We start from the raw sequence: 25190 nt of genomic DNA on the forward strand, positions 1-25190 counted from the left end.
AAGTTGCGTCTGCTTCTCCACAACATTTAGGCTATAGGTAAGTGATAATCTATTAGGTCTAGGCCTATATTTCCTATATTAAATCTAGGCCTATATTTCCTATATTAAATTGAATAATAGGCTAGCCTAGCTGTTGGTAGCTTGACTAATTTTTCTTTTCTTTTCTTCTTTTTTTTTTTTTTAAATAACATGAGGCTCTGTCGGTTGATTGCGTCGGTTGATTGATTGACTCACTGCATAGGTGGAATCAAATTGTAAAATGCATGCCATATCCAATTTACCTCGATGAAGACCAATGTCAGCATATGTGTTGGTAATTTTAATAAATTGCCATGTAGGCTAGCCTAGAATAAAGGAATTTAGTTGGGGTTTTAGCCCTTCACATGCAATTAGCATGGCGCATCTGGAGAGCACATGTTGAAACAAGTGATTAGCATACGCAAAGACCCAGCATGCTTCTAGCTTAGGCTTCTCCATGGTCTTCATGTCAGTTCATTTTGGCAACATACAATCAACTAATGTTAAAGGAGACAAACCTTTTCTTGTTGTTTTTTTTTTTTTTACTACAGGATGAATCAGCCTGAACTCGGAGACACATTAATAAAATGGTAGGCTACACATTAACAACATAGGACATATTTTTTGCCTTTATTTAGACAGGCTTATCTAATTGAGATTCAAAATATAATTTACTAAAATTATTCATAAGGTGAGACCATCTCCTTCTCCTCACAATGGTGGCAAATATAATTGTCTTCACCATCTGTACAAATGACCATGGACCATCCGGAGCAGAAGAGACACTGCACCCATTCCTCCCCAGGTAAGGATGCAGAGAAGAACTCTCCACAGACAAGACATGCTGGTTCTCTGTCTGTTTGTCTTGTCCTTCCTGCTGAAGGCCTTGGGATGGTGTGGCCTCCCTGCACACACACAGGTAAGCACACATGTAAACAAACTCTCTCTATCTCTCACACACTCACACACACACAGACACACATACAACATGCATGTGTAATTGCACACAGACACATGTTCGTTACACACACACACACCTTCATGGCCTCGTCCCGAGAAGGCAGGGCCTTGTCCAGGTCTCTCTGGCTATTCCCAGCCATGGGGTTCTCACTCACATTCTAGAGAGAGTACACACACACACACACACTTGGATTTGTAAACACTCACAGAGACACGTGTGTACACACACAGATAGGCATATGGCATGCATGTGTAATCACCGTTTCCTTCCTCTGTTCATCAAAGGGCAGCACTGGGGTCAGGATGCCGCATGACCTCTGCTTCCTCCCCTTTGAAGGCCTTGTGATAGCGTGGTCTCCCTACACGCACACAGTAAGGCACACATGTAAACAAACTCTCACAGGCACGTGTAGGCCTACACACATACAAGCATACCACCAAGCAGCTTTAAACATACCCAGGCACGTAGGCTACAGTAGGATATGCACCCTACATACACACACCTCTCTGAATAGCTGGCTTGGCCCTTTACGCATTTTTGGCCGTTGCCTTTTTTTTTCTGCCTCCAGGGCTTGCTTGACTGGCGTGTCTGTTAATATGGCAGTTGTCCTCCGCTTCCTCCCTTCGGCCTGGGCTTTTCTGGGCTCAGCCTTCGGAAAGGCCTTACTGCCACAGGGCTGAAGAGCTCGTTGGGGAGGAGGCGACCTGGAGGTGACCCGGCGTTGGAGAGGAGGTCACCTGGCTGACCACACTCTTCATATGCTGAAGGACTCGGGATGGTGTGCTCCTGCTGCCCAGGACAGACAGGGCCCCACACCTCCAACTGCTCCACCTGGTGGACTACCACTGGCTATTGGCGAGGAGGTGAGACCCACGCTGCTGCTAGATAGATGGATAGATAGATAGATAATACTTTAATCATCTCCTAGGGGAAATTTCATGCAACATGTAGCTCACACAAGGACAGTTATTAGACATTAGAAAATGATAACATACATGATGCTGTCTCTCTTGCATGAGGTGAGGCCCACGCTGCAGCTGCTGGCTCACGGGCAGGAGGTGAGGCCCACGCTGCTGCTAGATAGATGGATAGATAGACACATGATACTTTAATCATTCCCTAGAGGAAATTTCATGGACCATGTAGCTCACACAAGGACAGAATTATTAGACTTGATAAGTTGATAACACATTAGTTTAGACAGGTTGATGTAATTTCCTGCAAAGCATTTCTGCTTGTCACACCTCTGCTGGTGCCAGGATACCAGCTGCAAAATTCCTCTCTGGCAGGAAGGGGGACCCTCACTGCAGCTGCTCTCTCTCTGGTAGGAGGGGGGACCCACGCTGCAGCTGCTGGCTCACGGGCAGGAAGTGAGGCCCACGCTGCAGCTAGATAGATAGATAGATACATGATACTTTTATCATCCACTTGTGGACATTTCATGTACCACGTAGCTTACACAAGGACAAGTAGACTTCTCAAAAGGATACATTGATAACACACATGATGCTGGCTCTCTGGCAGGTGAGGCCCATGCTGGGGAAGAGGCAGCTGGCTCGGTGACAGGAGGTGCAGGGCGGTCTGTCACAAATGACGGGGAGAAATCTGCCTCTGTGAAGATGGCTGGATTAAAGGGCCATATCCCTGTGCACTTGAACCCAGCGATGATATTTAAATTTGTTGCAGCCAGAGGTAAGGCCGCGGCAACTATACCTGCATAACAAGGAATTACATTGACCATTGAACACTGAACACTAATTTTTTCCTTAACTGTTAGCATGTAGGCCTATATCTTGTATAGATTTGGTAGGCTACTACAGTATACAGTAAACTATGCTGCTCTAGCAAGACCACAATCTTATCTTAATCTTGCCTGGAATGTTATCTTACCAGGGATGTCATAAATGCACACCGTCTTCCCTGGGTGGGCCTTCATCCACCAGTCTATGGTCGTATTAACGTAGTGTTTCAACGGACCATAGACACTGCGGTCCAGGGGCTGCAGCTTGTGGGAGCAATGGGGTGGGAAGGAGAGGAGGATCACCCCATTGGCTCGGCAGTAATCAATTGCCTCGATTGAAAGGTGGGACGCATGGTTGTCCAGGAGCAGGAGGTGGGGGAACTCTGGCGAAGCCCTTGAATGATGGACAAAGCGGCGGAGGAAGACCAGGAAGTCCTGCTCCTGCATCCACCCCGAGCCACTGGCTGTCCCCACGCAGCCGGTGGGACCGTCGTGGATGAAGTGGTCCTGGAACTTCTTCCGGGGGAACACAAACTGTGGGGGAGTGCTGTTGCCCTGGGCATTGACAGCCATGGCCAGGGTAACCAGCGTCCCCCTCTCTGCAGAGGTCATCGCTCCCACCTGCTTTTTCCCCTTGGCGGCGATGATTTTGTCAGGCACCTGTAAATATGTATATAGTAGGGTGCATCAAAATACACATTTCCGGAATATTGATTTGCATGGGTGCTAAAAGTGTTACCATCCATGCAAAAACAATAGATACAAAATATTAAAGCGATACGAGGTGATTTAGAGGTGCAACGGTACGTCTGATTTTATGGCATAAGGGGGTAACAGGAACTGTGTCCCTTCACTCTGCCCTGCTCGCACATGGCCTGCTGGTGTGTGTGTGTGTGTGTGTGTGTGTGTGTGTGTGTGTGTGTGTGTGTGTGTGTGAATGTGAGTTATTCACGCACAAGGTTGCAACATTGTTATATTTCAAGCACAGAGACCTGTCTGCTCCTATATTCCCGCACCTCTGTGTGTGTGTGTGTTATTCAACAACAGTGTGTGTGTTGTTGCAATATTGTTACATTTCAAGCCCGGAGACCTGTTTGTTCCAATATTCCCGCACATTTTACCCTCTGTTTTGCGGGAACTATTCTATTTTCACGCACCTGCATAAAAATGGGGGGGGGGGGCTTTGCCTATAAAAAGCTCTGCCTGTGTAGCTCAGTTGCTGAGTCAATTCCCTCAACGCCACCATCACACACCACAGGATCCAGCTCTCACAAGATGGCCTTAGGCCCCTGCCAGAGGAGCCGCACCCTGGTTTTTGGTCTGGGCGCCACTATCACCGATGCAGATGCCATTATCACTGGCGCCAAGCTGCCAAGTGGTCACCAGATCTTGCGGTGCTTGCTGTATAACTGCGACACACAACTGCATGCAAAGCGACCAGGTTTGACTGGAGCCATGTCACGGTTCCAGGCGGCTAAGATTGTTTTGGAGCAGGTGCGTCCATTTTATGGAAAGGCCAACATCCCAATGGGGAGTGATCAGCGAGCATGTGAGAAGATGATAGCCCTCCTCGATGCCAACAACAAGCTGCGGCGCATACCAAAGGAAAGGCGCTCCAGTGAGGCTACTGCTCGACTGGTGGACGCAATGGAGCACAAGCTGGATGCCACGTTCCCGCTGTGGACTCCAAACGCAGAGGAGCTGATCCGTGATGCAGAGGACCTTGCTTTTCTAGCCAGCATGAAGGGCGACAGAGTGGCCACATTTGGAGCATTCGATGTCAAGCTGCAATCCAAGGTTTGCTTTTATTTTTATGTAATTTTATGTTTCTGCTTCTATTTTCTTATTTTAATGTTTTGTGCTTGATCTGTAAAGCACTTTGAGCTGCATTGCATGTCATGGAAGGTGCTATACAAATAAAGTTTATTATTATTATTATCATTATTAAGGTGAAGCGGCGACAGGAGCGTGAAGAAGCGCAGCAGGCCTACCTCACCAAGGAGCAGGAGATGACGGCGATGTCTACCAGCATGGTGGTATTAGAAAGCGAAAGTGATGAGGATGGCAATGCAGATGAAGCAGTTGCTCCACTGGCTGAGAACACACCCATCCGTGAACGCAAGAAGACAGGCACCACAGCATTCATTCCATCTGACATTCTCAGCCGGCCAAGCCTTGTGTCACTGGCTACACGATTGAAGATGACACCAACGCAGCAGGCTGCTTTCACACGCGGCCTGATCGAGGAGTCAGGTGGAAATTCAGAAATGGTCTCCACATCCTACGCGACAGCAGACCGATCACGCCGTCAAGTGCTGAAGACCATCAGTGAGGAACAGCACGAGCAGTGGACACCCCCTCCCATGTGCACCCTGCACTGGGACAGCAAGTTGACACCAATGCTCAACAATGTGCGTCAGTTGGAGGAGCGTCTGACGGTGGTGGTCGGAGATGCGGAGCGGCTAAAACTACTCGGCGTGCCAGCATACATGAAGGGGACTAACGAGGCATGTGGAACGATCATCGCCCGGCTGACATGCAAGCTGCTGCAGGACTGGTGCTGTACCGATCAGGTTGTCAACATGGCATTTGACACCACGGCCTCAAACACCGGCCATCTCACAGCAGCCTGCATTGCCATCCAGAACTCACTGGGTCGACCACTACTCTGGTCCGGTTGCCGGCACCACATCGGAGAGGTGCTCCTCAGCCACATTTTCACTCACCTCAAGGTGGAGGTGTCACGATCGCCAGAGGTGACATTGTTTACACGTCTGCGGGACAACTGGAACCTGTTGCCACTCAAGGGCGGCACATTGTCCTGCTACATTCCTGGGGATGCTGAACCACCATTTCTTGGCAAGTTGCGTGCTGAACTCAATGTTTGCGCTGCAGGACTGCTCAACTACAAGAGGGGTGACTATCGTGAGTTTGTGCAGCTATGTCTAGTGTATCTGAGTGCAGACATTGCAGATCAAACTCCAGTAACCTTGCAACGACCGGGAGCACTGCACAAGGCACGGTGGATGGCCAAGCTGCTCTACACCCTCAAGCTGGCCTTGATGGAGCAGCACATTGCGTTGCTTCCTCAGGGGACCATCACAACACAACAGCAGGTGTTGAAGATTCGGGCGTTTGCCAAGTTCATTACGCACATCTACGCAACATGGTGGATGGCCTGTGACACGGCCGTAGATGCTGGATGGAATGACCTCACACTCTACTGCCACCTGTGTGAATACAAGGCTGTTGACGAGGGCATCGCTGCATCAGCAATTAAGGCTCTGGAGAGGCACCTATGGTACCTGACATGCGAGATGCTGCCCCTGGCACTCTTCAGCACCAAGGTGCCAGTTGGTGAGCGGCGCGCACTTGCAGATGCCATCTTGGAGCACAAGCCGGCTGATCTACCCATGCGAGCCCCACAGCTCCGCTTTGGCACTGGCTTTGGCAAGCCGAAGTTTCCAACCCTCTCACCGACCACCAGCTTGGCTGACCTCGCCAACCCAGACTGCTGGTTCGGCATGCACCTGCTGCACATTGATCCAACTTTTCTTTCACTGGATGTAGAGGATTGGACTTCCAGTGCAGCATTTCAAACGGGTGCAGTGAATGTACGTGCCATCAATGTGGTGAATGACTGTGCCGAGCGTGGCGTCAAACTGACGTCAGACTTCGTGGCAGCAGCCAGGAGCGAGGAGCACCTGCAAAATGTGCTGCAGGCAGTTGAGCATGACCGCACACAAAATCCAAATCTTCGCCGCAGCAAGCGCAAGCTGGACCAGGAGTAGGACACTATATTGAGACATGTTCGAGGACAGTAACTTGATTTACTTGAATACTGTACTTAAGTACAGACACTGAGGAGTTGTACTTTACTTGAGTATTAGATTTTATGTTGTTCTATTCAAAATAAATGTTCTAAAAATCTATTTCTTGTCGTTTTTGAGATTGCATCGATGTTATTCAGGAAAACACCCAAAAACGCCCATTTTGGTATTTTTCACATGCTGCGTTGGACCTCTAAATCTCAAGTAATTTTCCCAAAACTTTGCACAAATCATTTGTATGTGTGTCATAACAAAATGCCACCCCAGGCAGAATGATATGTTGAGATTTAATTTTAACATTGCAATTTGATGCACCCTAGTATATAGTTAAGTTATTTATTGTAGATGTATTTATTTATTTATATGAAATACTGTAGTTCATGTTGTGTATATAGTTCATGTATATATTGTATATAGTTCATGTATATATTGTTTATAGTTCATATATTGTATATAGTTCATTGTATATAATTCAGGTATATAGTTCATTGTATATAGTTCATTATATTGTATATAGTTCCAGGCCTTTTTGTCACCTGGACTGTGGTGGTACCAGTCTCGTCCATATTCCACACTTGGTGGGCTTCCAGCAGGTAACGAGAGTACACAGAGGCCAGGTTATTGTAGAAGTCTGTCACGTTCTTGCGGTTAAAGGAGGTTGAACGTGACAGACTCGTTGCCTGGGGTCTGCGGATGGAGAGCGCCAGGTGTCGTTTCATGAAGGACGTGAACCAGTCCTTCCCGGCCATTTCAGTCCTGGCCTACACTTCTGGGAACTGGCACTGGAATGTCACAGCCAGTTGATAGGCAAACCTGCGGACCTGTAATGTGTATATAATGTATTTATAGTTTATTGTATTTATTTATTTATGTATTTATTGTAGACTTTAATTATTTATATGAACTAATGTATTGTGTTATTTATACTGTTTTAACCTATCAATCAATTAGCCTATTATTGCATAGGCTAGCCTACCTCTTTGGGGCTTAGTCCATAATAAATCTCTGCTGCCCTCAGTAGATACTCCTCAAGGCTTTTCTCCTGCTGAACAGTGAACACCCTATTGGGACCCTGTAGCCTGGCAGCCTGACCTCTTCCTGACTGCTCTTGATTCGATTCACATAGCGGCCTAATGTGCGGTCACATAAGCCATGCCGCTTGGCACTGGCCCGCACAGAGAGGCGGCCTTCAATTACATCCTGAGCTGCCTTCCTGATGGTCTCGGGGCTAAAGAGACCGCGTGTTGTTTTTCGCACCCTAACTCTTGGCATGCTGTCAATAAAAGAAATGCATTGTAAATAAACAGCTATATGTATTTATAACATAACGTCACTGTAAATGAGAGTAGCCTAGCTAATAATCCAACACTGGAACCAGGGGGGTTGAAAGTTACGAGGCAAAATAATTTTTCGTTACTGCATTTAAGATTTATCTTTCACATTAAAACTGCATACAAAGTTGGTCAATAGCATTAGAAAGATCTTTAAGAGAGCTTTCATTTGACCTGTTCATTCTGCCCAAATGTCACTCGCGCACCCCTCTGGTTCTAAGCCATCACAACGCGACTTCTGTCACTCTACGGGACGCGACTTCTGCCCCGCCACGGCCTCCTGTCATTTCTCCCTGGCTTGCAGGCACGACTTGATCGCACGAAACTTGAAACCTATGCTATCATGTAGCAGGCAGATGTGCTAAGAAAAGTGCATATGTTTGCAAACTAATACAAGTGAACACAATTTTACAATCGCAAAATGTTTATGAGACCATTATTTTACTTACATGGGGCAAAAGTGGTTTTCCGTCGTTCTCTCCGTCAAATATGCTGCGATCGCGCCCAAAATTTGAAGGGAGCTCGTACACGATAATATGCGCAGGCATGTTTAACCACGTGATTGCAGGTCCAGTCATTCTGGAGAAAATGGCAACGCGACTTTGGTCCCGCGGGACTTTTGACCCGGTTCTCCCCTATAAAGCAATAACAAGCCGGCAATTTATTGAACCACAGCACTGATGAGACTAGACATACAACTTACAAAAGGTAATTAAAGTATCCCTTTAAGATTCCTTATTTAACCCTTTCTTTGCTAAGAATAGTTGGTTTAGGTTTCTAAGCTGATTTAGCCAACTTTAGTTATTTTAGTTTCAGACTTCTGATAATCATTAGCCAATAGCTAGATTTAAGATTGAATCTATTAATTATATCCTTTTTGAGTTAACTTTTTCTTATCTTTTGCAGGTGCAGATCAGTAAGTATAATTAACCTCTTTATCTTTCAGATGGAAGGTAAGTGCTTATTTCTATTTCAGGTTACTAGGTAGCTATATTTTAACTTAACCTTTAAAATGTACGAATACCTTTTTAGGTGGAATTACCCTTTAACACTTGTTCTCTTTTTACAGGTGAAACACCATGCAAAATCACCAATCAAGTTCACCAACAGTCAATATCAACTTAAACAATGTACAGAGTACACCAATAAAAATAAAGAAAATACAAAAGATATAAATCTCTTGGATAGTCCTTGTGATTCAAGTTGAAGTGATAATCTATCCAGTTCTTGAATATCAGTTAAATTTCCCCACTAAAGTGAGAAGTGAGTTCCACGATCCTACCAGAATGTAGATGAAACAACGGTCTGTTCAGGTAGGTCAAACCGTATGCAGTAGCTGGGATATCCTTTCAATAGTAGGTCAAGAGTTCCTTGGGTGAGGCTCGCCATCTTGTGTCAGGCATGCACTCTGTCTCCCGCGTGCACACACGTGAAGTCCTGGGAAAACCCTCCCGGGGGGTAGAAAACCCGGCCTGCATAACAGGCCATGCAGAAAATAAAGGCTCTTTATCAATCGTCCATATTCAATAAATAAATCATCAAAATAAACTGCATTTGACTATGCAAAAGTAGGCTACACGTGGCCACAGCGCATGGAAGTATTCCACACATTCCACAGTAGTACAAAATAAAATCATAAAAAGTCAAAACGAAAATATACATGGACTCTTCCCTCATTATATAACATATTAATACAATTATAGTCACTCTAGAATCGAGTTTCTCCCTTTTACTAAGCTAAAGTGAACTTGGATAGTTCAGCTCCGGACCGTTGCTCGCTAGCTCGGGACGTTAGCTAACATTGCTAGCATGGCTTGATGAAAAGCACCTTCACTCGACATGAAACAAACACAATTATTGCGTGAAAACTCACCAAAACCGTCTTGGGAAATTGTATACCTTTACACCGATACCAACTTCGGTTTTTGGGGGGAGATATCTTCAGTTATTACTTATTATTAACACGACGTTTTTAGTAACAATATCGCTAGTTCGTTCTGGTTTGCCTGAGCGGGCTTCTTCTGAGGGGCTTAACGGCTTAACGGCTTAACGGCGGTTGGCCTGAGGGGGCTCGCGCTACAGAACACATATTTAAAGGGAAAGCGGCCCGCGCTACAGAGGTGTCTTAAAGGGGCAGTGAGGGTTGCATTTTCAATTTAATTTGAACATAAAATACATGTAAATCCAATGGCATGAAATGTCGGTATTTATCTGTTGTTATTTATTTCACTGTCTAATTATTATGAATCTGAAACCTGGGTTACACCATACTATTTCACAGTCCCAGTATCTTTTTTTAATCTTTTTTTTTTCCAGCGGGCCAAAAAAAATCTACTTCCCTAAGGTCAATTTGTAATTGCAAATATGTAGATGTTTAGTAATTGAGGGACTATGAAAGGGTCAACTCAACCTACAGTATCAGTTGTTTACTCCACACAGCTGCAGCCACACAGCCAGCTCTATTCTCCAAGACTGTTCCCATCCTTTACACAGCGCCTATATACTTCGCCCATCAATGGCATGTTGAGCCTTTGAAGGAGTGGGTGTGTGTAGAAGAATTTTGTCATGACCTTGTCATGATCGAACAACCACAGGTCAGAATGTTTTATCTGTCAAAGGTAGTACGAGTTGGAACAGTCTCCCAATCATGATCTGAGAGAGTTCCACATCCGTTGCTTTTAAAAAACATCCCAAAAAAAAAGAAGGTTGATACATAATCAAACCTGTGAACATATGTGAAGACTGAACAGCATCTCATACACTTTAGCATACAGCACTTTACATGAAGCATTCCCCTGTAGTTTTTTTTTTTCATTTCGTTTTATATGACCTTTTATGTGTTTCTTGCACTTTCTTTCTTGTGTCTTGATGCTTTTAATGTCTCATGTAAAGCACTTTGAATTATCTTTTTGCTGAAATGTGCTATAGGCCTACAAATAAACTTGCCTTGCCTAGTGGCACCTTGGTGTTGTATTAATTAACATATTCTCGCTAGTAGTGTTTTTAAAAATAAATGGTCATGGTGTGATATGCGATTTTTCATTTTACTGTTCAAAAACGTCACACAAACAGAAGAACCTGTAAGTCACCTCAGATAATTTGAGAACATGACGATAGGCCTCCAGGAATCTCCAGCTCATTGCCTCACTGGATCGGACTGGATGACCCTCATTCACCTACCATGAAGTCTGGGCCATGTGCTCTTTCTCTCTCTCTCTCTCTCTCTCTCCTTTCTCACACACACACACAAACATTCTGCGACATTCTTTGTGGGCCTTTAAAAGCCGGCCTGGGCGATCTGAGACAGTGTCAGTTTGCAAGGTGGGGGAACAACAAGCAGCAACAGCAGCAAGAAGCTTCTCACTGGTGGATCTACTGTTCTCTAAGGAAGCTCACAGGACCAGCTGTAGACCTCAACACACACCGGCAATATGAAAGGATCCTCCTATTCCCAGAAGACGCTGCAGGTGAGCGGGTCATCGTCCAGCAGGATGCGTGTCCAGAGTCTGTCTCCATCCCGCTGCCGTAGCTCCTCTTTCAACAGCCGTGGTCGGTCCGGTTACCAGGGGAGTGCTGTGGAGGTCGGCACGGAGATACACCAGCACCACGCCAACGAGAAGGAGGAGATGCAGGAGCTGAACGTGAGGTTCGCTGGCTACATCGGGAAGGTCCAGGCACTGGAACAGAAGAACGCCGCCCTGCAGGTGGAGCTGGCCACCCTCCAGGGACGCTTCAAGGGAGGCCCCACCGGCATCGGAGGAGAGTACGAGCTGAAGTTCAAGGAGGTGAGGGATCTGATCGAGTCCCTGACCAACGAGAAGGGCGCCGCGGACATTGAGAGGGGCTACATCGAGGAGGAGGTGGAGGTCTGGCAGCTCAAGCTGGAAGAGGAGCTGGCGCTCAAAGGTAGGGTTGAGGAAATTAAGTTCTGTAGAAATCAATGACCGAGGTGGTCCGCTACTGAAGGTGTACATTCAGATTGTGAGATCTTATCGAAGGACATATTTCATATAAGATAGACAATGACAGAGGTGACAGTTTGAAATAGTCTACTTCAAAATCTGTTCTGGACCTTAGGCCTAATCTAACCTAGCTTTCCCTATTTGGAACATACCCAACTTATTGAACTTCCAACCAAGGGTAGAAAAACAAACTGCTTCTGGGTGTTAGTCCTAGATCCTTACTAACCTGGGGGGGCGGCTGTAGCTCAGTTGGTAGAGCGGGTCGTTCAGTGATCGAAGGGTCAGTGGTTAAAATCCCAGCTCCGACTGTCCACATGTCGAAGTGTCCTTGAGCAAGACACCTCACCCCAAATTGCTCCCAATGAGCAGATTAGCACCTTGCATGGCAGCTGCCGCCATTAGTGTGTGTGTGTGTGAATGGGTGAATGAGAGGCCATTGTAAAGCGCTTTGAGTGCCGCTAAGGTGGAAAAGCGCTATATAAGTGCAGTCCATTTACCTTCTCTGGGCATTCAAACATTTCCATCTACTGTTGGAGTAGGTCTGTTCTGTAATTACAACTTCCATTACTATTGTATCTATAACTGACTCTCCCTCCTCCCCTTGTTTCCCTCCTATCTCTTCCTTCTCTCCCTCCTTGACCACCCCCCCCCCTTCCACAGAGGAGGCAGAACTGATCCTGAAGGAGTTCCGTCAGGACGTCGACAACGCCACCCTGCAGAAGGCGGAGCTTGAGAAGAGGGTGGAGCAGCTGGTGGCCGAGATTGAGTTCCTGAAGAAGCTCCATGATGAGGAGGTGGCCGACCTCCTGAAGCAGATTGAGGACTCCAAGGTCACAGCTGAGCTGGACGGCGACCGCCCTGACCTGGCCGCCTACCTGCGCAACATGCGGGCCGAGATTGAGGCCGTGGCTGCACGCAATGTCCAGGAGGCGGAGAAGTGGTACAAGGGCAAGTTCGAGTCGCTGAAGGAGCACGCCGGAAAGCACGAGGACCAGATGAAGAGCATGAAAGAGGAGATCAGCGTGTACCACACCCAGGTGTCCGACCTGCAGAGCCAGATCGAGAGCCTGAGGGCCCGCAACGCAGCGCTGGAGCTGCAGCTGGAGGACATGGAGGCCAGCCACCTGGACAAGGTGGGCGGTCTGGAGGGCGTCATCGCTCAGCTGGAGGCCCAGCTCTGTGAGACGAAGCTGGAGATGTCCAAGTACCTGCTGGACTACCAGGAGCTGCTGCACATCAAGCTGAAGCTGGACACAGAGATCGCCACCTACAGGAAGCTGCTGGAAGGCGAGGAGATTAGGCTGGGCATGGCCTGAGCAGGTGAGCCTGTAGGTGGGTGGTTGGGGAGGGCAGAGCGCCCCCTACTGGTGGGGAGGTGAGAGGAGGAAATGGTGTTTGGTCTGTTTCATCCACATGTTCCGATCTGGAATACTGGTATTACAAAAAATTATTTCTGAGATGCTGAAACATTTGTTTTCATTTTAGGTGAGGGGAGCTTCAGACTCAAAGATAACCTGACCCAGTGACCTTTATCTACTTATGACTTTATTTTACACTACATGCCTGAGTTTTCATGCCCTTTCTATTATGACCTCCTGCCTTCTAAACTAGACACTAGCGAGGTGCTTGAGGTGGGGTTTCTTCCCAGGACCTTGAATGCATCATGTTTTCCTAAATGCGGTGTCTGTGTCCGACTGACCGCTGTGTTTCTGTCTGTCTGCAGCCACCATCATGGAGGAGAGGAGCATCTCAGTCTCCCGGTGGAAAGCAGGTTAACCCAGAGACAGACTGGTCTTCTGAGACCCCCAACACTTCCCATGGTCCTCCTCTCCCACCCCTGTCCACACCTCCTCCAGTACCCTCCCTACCCTCTACCTACCCCGCCCAACCTCCTCCACTACCCTCCCCAACCTCTACCCCTCCCGTCCACACCTCCTCCACTACCCTCCCTACCCTCTACCTACCCCGTCCAACCTCCTCCCGTCCCCTCTACCAATCCTGTCCACACCTCCTCCACTACACTCCCTACCCTCTACCTACCCCGTCCACACCTCCTCCACTACCCTCCCTACCCTCTACCTACCCCGCCCAACCTCCTCCACTACCCTCCCTACCCTCTACCTACCCCGCCCAACCTCCTCCACTACCCTCCCTAACCTCTACCTACCCCGCCCAACCTCCTCCACTACCCTCCCTACCCTCTACCTACCCCGCCCAACCTCCTCCACTACCCTCCCTACCCTCTATCAACGCTGTCCAACCTCCTCCCCTAACCTCTACCCCCTCCCGTCCACACCTCCTCCACTACCCTCCACCTACCCCGTCCACACCTCCTCCCCTAACCTCTACCCCCTCCTGTCCACACCTCCTCCACTACCCTCCCTAGCCTCTACCTACCCCATCCACACCTCCTCCACCCTCCCTACCCTCTACCTACCCCATCCACACCTCCTCCACTACCCTCCCTACCCTCTACCTACCCCGTCCACACCTCCTCCACTACCCTCCCTACCCTCTACCTACCCCGTCCACACCTCCTCCACTACCCTCCCTACCCTCTACCTACCCCGTCCACACCTCCTCCACTACCCTCCCTACCCTCTACCTACCCTGTCCAACCTCCTCCCGTCCCCTCTACCAATCCTGTCCACACCCCCTCCACTACCCTCTACCTACCCCGTCCACATCTCCTCCACTACCCTCCCTACCCTGTCCAACCTCCTCCCGTCCCCTCTACCACCCCTGTCCACACCTCCTCCCCCCCCTACGCTCTCCTCTACCTACCCTGTCCCAACCTCCTCCCGTCCCCTCTACCACCCCTGTCCACACCTCCTACCCCCTACGCTCTCCTCTACCTACCCTCCACTGAGACGTTTACATAAATGTTCACCAGGTGCTGCTTAATAAAGCTTGATGTGAGTGCATACAGTTGTTCTTGTCTGGTTCTTTTTAAAGAGCTACTTCACTCAAAATCATTTTTCATGTTTCCACTATATATGATGGGGAAAAAAAACATTTTTCATGTTTCCACTATATATGATGGGAATTTTTTTTTTTTTTCATGTTTCCACTATATATGATGGAAAAATATATAATTAGTTCTGTGAGAATGAGATAGATATATCAGTTTGTGTGAATCTACTGTGTGAAGTCTACCTGCTGTCCTGACAGCTGCTGTGTCATCACGTATGCAACTAGGACCAACTAGTTGTACTGTTCATTTAAGCAATTGACCACGAGAGGCAGTGGGTTACAGGGGATTTTACCACAGCTACGGGGCGTTGTTAGGCCCGACGCGACAGCGGAGATTGACGGCGCATTAATACTAATTGTTATGCGGTCGCAGCAGTGGGTTACAGAGTATTTTACCACGGCTGCTAGCCAATCAGAATCAAGTATCCAAACTCTCCGTTGTGGAAACTATGATAAACACACACTAATGGCAGGACCAGACAAAGGAACACAATGAAGGAATGTAAAAAGATTTTGTCTCAAATACAAACATCTTACATGTGCACTATAGTCTGAAAAGGTAGACCCTACATGCAAGTCCACACTTAAAGGGAACCAGGAACAAGTTTATTTCGAACATAATAAAAACTGATTAAAACAAACAAAAAACAATGTGTTCGAAAAGTAGTAGGAAGAAGTATACACTTGTATACTACAATGGAGATAAAACAGCTAAGATTGTACAAAATATACTTGAAAACTAGGTCCAGAGAGTCTAGTAATACATTTGAACGATTTTGTGAACATCAACTGATACACAGTGATGAAGTCACTGAAAACTGTTTAGACAATATTGACAAAGGTGAATATGTATGCTTTTTTTTACGGTATTTTATTCAACTCAAAAATAACAGGATTATAGAAAAGGTCCAATTATAAAACCTCTGTACACAGAAACAGTTGTGAGGCAAAGAAAGAGAGAGAGAGAGAAAGAGAGAAAGAGAGAGGGATCACTTTCTCTTCCTCCTCTTCAGATTCTTCCACTCTCCCTCCTGGGTGGCCAGGCTGCCGAAGAGCTCCTTCACCTTCCTCTTCCTCTCCGCATCCCTGACACACACACACACACACACACACACACACACGCACACACACACACACACACACACACACACACACACACACACACACACACACACACACAATGAAATCAATTGTCATATCATGTGCATAGCTACATACCAGAGATGTTCATACTGTAAGTAATTTTGTGCAAGTCCAAGTCAAGTCTCAAGTCTTTGAGGGGCAAGTCCAATTCAAGTCTCCACGTGTTTTATCACAAGTCCAAGTCACGTCTCATGTATGGTTGTAATGAGCCTATGTAGTTTTTATATTAAATGACATCAGGTATAATACAGAAATAACTCTTTATGGTAACTATTCTTGTTGTACTTAACGAGCTTAGGCCTACTTTGGTCAATCATTGATACACAATTGTATTAGCTATTAGTCCAGGGTTAAAATACACAAAATAAACATGTTTATCAACTTTTAAATGATTGACAGAAGTAATTAGCCTATGTAATTTTTTAATAATGAATGACATTAGTAGCCTACATCCAATATCTTTTATATGGACCTCTTCTACAGTATGCCATAGCTAGATCAACTTTGTCACATTGTCACGTGCATTACAGAGAAATGCTTGTGCTTGATCAGGGCAGCAGCACACAGCTCAGCTGAGCTAGCAGCTCAAGGGAGATTCAGAGCTGTCAGCTAGTACGTTTCCATGCTGAGAGACCAAGGCTAAAAAGAAATGCGATGATTCTAATGCGTCTGGGGCGATATGACATGGCGGCGGAAACAGCTGATCAGTCATGTGCGCTGAATGTTCGCTACTGTAGCTCAGTTGGTAGAGCGGGTCGTTCAGTGATCGAAGGGTCAGTGGTTCGAATCCCAGCTCCGACTGTCCACATGTCGAAGTGTCCTTGAGCAAGACACCTAACCCCCAAATTGCTCCCAATGAGCAGGTTAGCACCTTGCATGGCAGCTACCGCCATTGGTGTGTGAGTGTGTGTGTGAATGGGTGAATGAGAGGCCATTGTAAAGCGCTTTGAGTGCCGCTAAGGTGGAAAAGCGCTATATAAGTGCAGTCCATTTACCATCTTACTTCAAAACTTATTCTGCTAATCTGTTTCGGCAGACACTTGTTCTAAACACTTTCGTTCACGTGCAAAATACTCCCATACCTGCTTTTATTTTTATTCCCACTTTTGTGCCAGGGAAACAAAGAAATGAAGTGTTCGGTTCCAAAACGCCGATTTTGATTTCACTTTAATCTGAAAGCAAACTACACGTGCGTTTGCGGCGTTACGTCACGGATCTTCTCCGAATCTGCAGCTGGGTAGGCTACGTTTTGCAAGAAAAAAAGCCGGAATTGTTGCGACATTACATCGGCCACTACCATCGGTGAATGTTATTTTATTTGCCAATGGACCGATGGCAGTCAAGAAGGCCAACATCGGCCGATGCATCGGTGCATCCCTACAAACATTATTTTCTTTGGCGGTGGCCTCAGACTTTTGCACATTACATTACATTACATTACATTACAGTCATTTAGCAGACGCTTTTATCCAAAGCGACTAACAATAATTGCATTTAACGTAGGAAGAGCCAATGTACTACTACTTGCCAGAACTCACAAGTGCATCTTCTTTCTAAAACAAACAAGTGACTAAGAGCATAATCTAGTGCTGAAGCAAAGTGCAAGAATCACAATCTAAAGTACAGTGCAATATAATATAATAAGTGCTTAGGTGGGAGGATTGTTGTAGTACTTCTTGAAGAGATGAGTTTTGAGCCTGCGACGAAAGATGGGCAGCGACTCTGCTGTCCTGACATCAGTGGGCAGCTCATTCCACCACTGCGGGGCCAGGACAGAGAAGAGCCGTGACCGTGTCGATCGACCGCAGGAGCCTCGGAGTGACGGGGCAACCAGTCGCCCTGAGGTAGCAGAGCGTAGTGGTCGGGAGGGGATGTAGGGTTTGACCATGGCCTGGAGGTAGGAGGGGGCTGTTCCTTTCATTGCCCTGTAGGTTAGCGCCAGAGTTTTAAACTGGATGCGAGCCGCTACAGGGAGCCAGTGTAGGGAACGGAGAAGGGAAGTTGTGTGGGAGAACTTGGGGTGGTTGAACACCAGGCGAGCAGCAGCTTTCTGGACAAGTTCCAGAGGTTTAATGGCTGACGCCGGTGCCCCCGCGAGGAGGGAGTTGCAGTAGTCCAGGCGGGAGATGACCAGGGCCTGGATGAGTACCTGCGCCGTTTCATTAGTGAGGAAAGGGCGAATCCTCCTGATGTTGTAGAGCATGAATCTGCAGGAACGTGTGACGGATGTGACATGTGAGGAAAATGACAGTTGGTCATCCAGGGTCACACCCAGATTCCTCGCAGTCCGAGTCGGGGTCACCACTGTGTCTTCAATGGTGATGGCCAGGTCCCGGTGCGGACAGCCCTTCCCCGGGAGGAACAACAGCTCAGTCTTGTCCAGATTGAGCTTGAGGTGATGTGTCGTCATCCACTCCGAAATGTCAGCCAAGCACCCAGCTATGCGTGTCTCCACTTCTGTATCAGAAGGGGGAAATGACAGAACCAGTTGGGTGTCATCGGCATAGCAGTGATAGGAGAAGCCATGCGAGCGAATGACAGAGCCCAGAGATGTAGTGTAGAGGGAAAACAGGAGAGGACCCAGGACAGACCCTTGTGGAACCCCCGTAGTCAGACTACGCGATTCCGACGTCGACCCTCTCCATGTCACCTGGTAGGAGCGGCCCGTCAGGTAGGATGCAAACAGGGAGTGTGCAGAGCCATCGATGCCTTTCTCCTCGAGGGTGGAGAGGAGGATCTGGTGGTCTACCGTATCAAATGCTGCTGACAGGTCTAGGAGTATCAGGACAGAGGAGAGAGAGTTCGCTCTAGCGGCATGGAGTGACTCTGTTACTGCAAGGAGGGCGGTCTCTGTCGAGTGGCCAACCTTGAACCCGGATTGGTGGGGATCTAGGAGGTCGTTCTGGTGGAGGTACGAAGACAGTTGGTTAAAGATAGCACGTTCAAGTGTTTTGGATAGAAAGGATAGAAGGGAAACCGGTCTGTAGTTTTTGACATCAGATGGGTCGAGAGATGGTTTCTTTAGGAGGGGGGTGACTCTGGCAGTCTTGAAAGCAGAGGGAAAACATCCTGAAACAAGAGATGCATTGATGAGGTGGGTTAGGAAGGGAAGGAGTTCGGGTGCAACAGACTGAAGGAGAGTCGAGGGAACAGGGTCTAGGGAGCACGTGGTGGGGCGGTTAGATGTTACAAGGTTGAGGGCCTCGTTGGGGGAGAGGGGAGAAAAGTGGGATAAGGTGGGGCGTGGAGAGGAGGGGGGGAGCAGGGAGTGGAGAGAGGGTGGGGATGGGGGGGTGAGTTTTGTGCATGGAGCGTTGACCGGGGGAGGGGGGAAAGAGGATCTGATATCGTTAACTTTCTTGTCAAAGAAGTTGGCGAAATCATCAGGGAGAAGGGAGGAGTTGGGAGTAGGAGGTGGGGGCTGGAGTAGTGAAGAGAAGGTTTCAAAGAGTTTTTTAGGATTGGAAGCAGAGGTTAAGATTTTAGAGCGGAAGAAAGCAGCTTTAGCAGCAGACAGAGAGGAGGAGAATGTGGAAAGAAGAGATTGGAAATTAAGAAGGTCCTCTGGGAGCTTGCCTTTCCTCCATTTGCGCTCAGCTATTCTCAGGCTCCGTCTATCAGTACGCACTGAGTCCGACAGCCATGGGGCAGGTGGAGTTGGGCGTGCAGGCCTGGAGGTGAGGGGACAGAGATTGTCCAGAGAAGAGGAAAGAGTAGAGAGGAGAAGATCAGTGGCAGTATCAGAGGGTAGGAGAGAGAAGGATTCAGGGGCAGGGAGGGCGGAGGTGACAGTAGAGGAAAGGTCAGTAGGGGAGAGCGAGCGGAGATGGCTACGGGCGGTAACCATGTGGGTAGGAGGAGGAGTTACAGGGGAAGAGGGGATGGAGAGGGAGTAGGACATGAAATAGTGGTCAGAGAGATGGAGGGGAGTGACAGAGAGGTTAGGGGTGGAACAGTGTCTAGTGAAGATGAGGTCCAGCTGGTTGCCGGCTTTGTGAGTGGGAGGAGAAGAAGAGAGGTGAAGATCGAAGGAGGAGAGGAAGGAGAGGAGAGGTTCCAATTTCTCACTCTGGATGTTGAAGTCCCCGAGAAGGATGAGTGCGGACCCATCATCTGGGAAGTGCGAAACTAGTGTATCGAGCTCCTCTAGGAATTCACCAAGAGGACCTGGTGGGCGATACACAACAGCAATGGTGAGCTTGATTGGATACATGACAGAGACAGCATGGAATTCAAAAGAGGGAGGGGAGAACTGTGGGATGGAGACGAGTGAGTATTTCCATGTTGGGGAAATGAGCAGGCCAGTACCACCACCTCGCCTCGCAGCTCTGGGAGTGTGGGAGAAAGAATACACATCTGACAGGGCTGCGGGTGTGGCAGTGTTCTCTGGTGTGATCCATGTCTCGGTGAGAGCAAGGAAGCTGAGGGAGAGCAAGGATGCATAGCCTGAGATAAACTCAGCTTTGGGCACCGCCGACTGGCAATTCCAAAGTCCCCCTGTCACCACTTGCTCTCTATGAGTTGAGACAGTCGGATAGATGAGGTTAGAGGGGTTACGGAGTCTGGGGGTGACCCAGTGTCTGCGTGACCCCCGGAGAGGGAACACAACAGGAATAGGATGCAAACACATAATGGTAACAAAACAGGTACTGAGGTAAATGTAGACGTACTACCTTCCTGACAGTCTTACTTGACAAAGTCGCTCTTGAATAAGTCGCCCGGTGCCTTTGGCCGCCCTAGCCTTCGGTCGCACGCCGGAGGGAGCTGTCGCCTTCCCGCTGTCGCCGTCAATGCTTAAGGCCTGTCACTGCTGATTGCTAATCGTCTGCCAGGAGAGTAGGCCACTCCCACAGCCCACTCAACAGGGCAATTAGTCTAGCTCAGGCCGAAACTAACTCTCACAATAACCTTGAATAACAAAGCAGTTTCACCACAACACTGATGACTTAGCACTAGCCAGTAGAGAAACCAAAATATACTTATGTTTCTAGTTCAGTCTAGTAGCTCCAAGTTCCTTCCAGGGGTTAATGCAATCTGGGGAACACTTGGCCCTGTGCTGTTTATAAATCCTCACTTCAGCAGGCCACTCCCACAGCCCACTCAACAGGGCAATTAGTCTAGCTCAGGCCGAAACTAACTCTCACAATAACCTTGAATAACAAAGCAGTTTCACCACAACACTGATGACTTAGCACTAGCCAGTAGAGAAACCAAAATATACTTATGTTTCTAGTTCAGTCTAGTAGCTCCAAGTTCCTTCCAGGGGTTAATGCAATCTGGGGAACACTTGGCCCTGTGCTGTTTATAAATCCTCACTTCAGCAGGCCACTCCCACAGCCCACTCAACAGGGCAATTAGTCTAGCTCAGGCCGAAACTAACTCTCACAATAACCTTGAATAACAAAGCAGTTTCACCACAACACTGATGACTTAGCACTAGCCAGTAGAGAAACCAAAATATACTTATGTTTCTAGTTCAGTCTAGTAGCTCCAAGTTCCTTCCAGGGGTTAATGCAATCTGGGGAACACTTGGCCCTGTGCTGTTTATAAATCCTCACTTCAGCAGGCCACTCCCACAGCCCACTCAACAGGGCAATTAGTCTAGCTCAGGCCGAAACTAACTCTCACAATAACCTTGAATAACAAAGCAGTTTCACCACAACACTGATGACTTAGCACTAGCCAGTAGAGAAACCAAAATATACTTATGTTTCTAGTTCAGTCTAGTAGCTCCAAGTTCCTTCCAGGGGTTAATGCAATCTGGGGAACACTTGGCCCTGTGCTGTTTATAAATCCTCACTTCAGCAGGCCACTCCCACAGCCCACTCAACAGGGCAATTAGTCTAGCTCAGGCCGAAACTAACTCTCACAATAACCTTGAATAACAAAGCAGTTTCACCACAACACTGATGACTTAGCACTAGCCAGTAGAGAAACCAAAATATACTTATGTTTCTAGTTCAGTCTAGTAGCTCCAAGTTCCTTCCAGGGGTTAATGCAATCTGGCCTAACTGAATTAACTCATTCAGCATTATGTCAGTATCTTATAAGGGCCTACAAGTGTATGGTTGAATTATTATCTGCCAGGCAGACTGCCACAAATGTGAAAGTTTAATAAAGTTTTGTCCGTGAGGAATATGGAGTAATATGGAGTAATATGGAGCCGCGTCGGCAATATAAATGTTATCACGGGTATCAAACCTAACCAAGATACGTATAAATAGGTCATTGAACTGGGGAGTGTCTAGGCTGCTGCTCCCAACAACAACCCATGATGACTCATCAACAAACAAACCTATCAACCGCCCGTGATTTTCCCCCCGCGGAGCGACACCAAATTAACATGTCTATGTGACAGGTAGCCTAAGACCGTTTGCAATGGATTCCGTTTAGTAGGCTATAGGACGCAGCCTAGGCTTTCCTTCATGATACTGCGCTCCAAAAGATAAAGATTGTTCACGAGTCCCAAATCTTGAGTCCGAGTTGAGTGATAAGTTACTGTGCGTGCGGTTTGAGACCAGCAGTAGTCCAGGTTGTGGTGGTACTGTACCCACCTGGTCCTGACCGCCAACAACAACCCCCCCCACACACACCTGGTCATGACCTCCGACAGCTTCTCGCTGGCCAGGAAGCGCGTGTCCTTCCGGATCTCCCTCAGGGCGCCCTTGAACTCCTTCTTATACTTGTGCTTCAGCCTCTCCTTGTCCCTCTCCTCCTTCGTGTTCCCTCGCTTCTTCCCATAGTCCAGTCTGGGGGGAGGAGAGAGGGATCAGGGATGAGGGGAGAGGAGAGAGGGATGAGGGGAGAGGACGAGAGCTACTTCCTGAAAACAAAGCCCCGCCTCAGACTCTGATAGGTTGACCTATCAGATCTACAGGAGTAAGATTGACCTATCAGTTCCTAGTAAGGTTGACCTATAAGATCCACAGGAGTAAGATTGACCTATCACATCTACAGTAAGGTTGACCTATCAGATCTACAGCAGTAAGATTGACCTATCAGTTCCTAGTAAGATTGACCTATCAGTTCCTAGTAAGATTGACCTATCAGTTCCTAGTAAGATTGACCTATCAGTTCCTAGTAAGATTGACCTATCAGTTCCTAGTAAGGTTGACCTATCAGACTAACAAAGCAGCTTCACAACAACACTGATGACTTAGCACTTAGCACTACCTATTAAAGTAAGAAAATGATACTTAGTAGATTCTAGTTCAGTCTGTAGATCCAAGTTCCTTCCAGAAGTTAAAAGCAATCTGATCTACAGGAGTAAGGTTGACCTTTCAGATCCTACAGGAGTAAAGTTGGCCAATCATCGATGCCAAAGGGCGTGTTCTGCAGACACCTCATCATTCAATTCAAGTTGTGCCGGGTCATCACTCACACTTCCACTATCTTGGGTGTGAACAACTTCAGGGGAATGGGCTTCTTCTTCTCAAACACCAGGGGAGGATGTGATGTCACAGCACAGGAAATGGCTTCCAGGACCTCGCCGTGAAGCTCCTGAGAGAGAGACAAAAGTAAGTAAGCCCCGAGATCTAAAACAAACACACCCTTACAATAGCAACCACTGACACTGGCCAATTACACAGAACCACCTATTCAAGTATTCATTTACATATTCTTGCTAGTACTGTTTCAAAGATAAATGGTTTAATACTGTATATTGTGATTTGTTTATTTGCGGTGTTAAACAGAATGTGTAACTTCTCGTGGCTAATATGCAGCTGCTGGTGACATAAGATAAGATACTTTAATAATCCCCGTGGGGGGAATTTGGGGTTTCAACAGTGGAAAAAATGACAGCAGCTCTCCGATAGGAACAAATCCACTAGGGGGCGCATGTTTTCACTTTCCCTCCCTATAGACAGATAATATACAGAACAGATTGAATTTAATAACAAGGAAAATTACAAGAACATTACAGGAAGAAAAAAAACACAGTATGCCTAGATCATTCATTCATTCATCCATCCATCCATCCATCCATCCATCCATCCATCCATTCATTCATTCATTCATTCATTCATTCATTCATTCATTCATTCATTCATCCATCCATTCATTCATCCATCCATTCATTCATTCATTCATTCATTCATTCATTCATTCATTCATTCATTCATTCATTCATTCATCCATCCATCCATCCATCCATAGTCTGTATGTACAAGTTCCTCACAAGAGAGGAGAGGCTTCCAGGCACCTGCAGCTCACTGGCCGGCCTGGGCCCAACACAGATCTACCACTAGACCTGGTCCTGATCTACCTCTCTTTCTCTCCCTCTCCCTCTCTCTCCCTCTCTTTCTCTCCCTCTCCCTCTCTCTCCCTCTCTTTCTCTCCCTCTCTCTCCCTCTTTCTCTCCCTCTCTTTCTCTCCCTCTCTTTCTCTCCCTCTCTTTCTCTCCCTCTCTTTCTCTCCCTTTCTCTCCCTTTCTTTCCCTCTTTCTCTCCCTCTCTTTCTCTCCCTTTCTCTCCCTCTCTCTCCCTCTCTTTCTCTCCCTTTCTCTCCCTCTCTCTCCCTCTCTTTCTCTCCCTTTCTCTCCCTCTCTTTCTCTCCCTCTCTCTCCCTTTCTCTCCCTCTCTTTCTCTCCCTCTCTCTCCCTTTCTCTCCCTCTCTCTCCCTCTCTTTCTCTCCCTTTCTCTCTCCCTCTCTTTCTCTCCCTCTCTCTCTCCCTCTTTCTCTCCCTCTCCCTCTCTTTCTCTCCCTCCCTCTCTCTCTTTCTCTCCCTCTCTTTCTCTCCCTCTCTCTCCCTTTCTCTCCCTCTCTCTCTCCCTCTCTTTCTCTCCCTTTCTCTCTCCCTCTCTTTCCCTCCCTCTTTCTCTCCCTCTCTTTCTCTCCCTTTCTCTCTCCCTCTCTTTCTCTCCCTCTTTCTCTCCCTCTCTCTCCCTCTCTTTCTCTCCCTCTCTTTCTCTCCCTTTCTCTCCCTCTTTCTCTCCCTCTCTTTCTCTCCCTTTCTCTCCCTCTCTTTCTCTCCCTCTCTCTCCCTTTCTCTCCCTCTCTCTCCCTCTCTTTCTCTCCCTTTCTCTCTCCCTCTCTTTCTCTCCCTCTCTCTCTCCCTCTTTCTCTCCCTTTCTCTCCCTCCCTCTCTCTCTCTTTCTCTCCCTCTCTTTCTCTCCCTCTCTTTCTCTCCCTCTCTTTCTCTCCCTCTCTTTCTCTCCCTTTCTCTCTCCCTCTCTTTCCCTCCCTCTCTCTCTCCCTCTTTCTCTCCCTCTCTTTCTCTCCCTCTCTCTC

General features: G+C 47.6%; 2 protein-coding genes across 2 annotated transcripts in view; one reads left to right on the top strand and one right to left on the bottom strand.

The window, feature by feature from the left end:
- Positions 1-11312: 11312 nt before the first annotated feature.
- LOC311327094 (vimentin-like) lies at positions 11313-13159 on the top strand (the record flags this gene model as incomplete). Its single annotated transcript, XM_084460117.1, has 2 exons — positions 11313-11787; positions 12504-13159. 2 exons carry the CDS (start codon positions 11313-11315, stop codon positions 13157-13159), a joined length of 1131 nt encoding a protein of 376 aa, XP_084316243.1.
- A 2511-nt stretch (positions 13160-15670) lies between these two features.
- The window catches only part of nop14 (NOP14 nucleolar protein homolog (yeast)), a 16073-nt gene continuing 6553 nt past the window's right edge, over positions 15671-25190 (bottom strand). Inside the window, exons 9-11 of the mRNA XM_084460118.1 lie at positions 23341-23459; positions 22553-22708; positions 15671-15902 (exon numbers count right to left, since the gene is read on the bottom strand). Coding sequence (XP_084316244.1) covers positions 15806-15902; positions 22553-22708; positions 23341-23459 — 372 coding nt within the window. The 3' untranslated portion in view covers positions 15671-15805. The remainder of the gene's footprint in view (positions 15903-22552; positions 22709-23340; positions 23460-25190) is intronic.

This window comes from Borostomias antarcticus (genome assembly GCF_949987555.1).
Source record: "Borostomias antarcticus genome assembly, chromosome: 30".
Taxonomy (NCBI): domain Eukaryota; kingdom Metazoa; phylum Chordata; class Actinopteri; order Stomiiformes; family Stomiidae; genus Borostomias; species Borostomias antarcticus.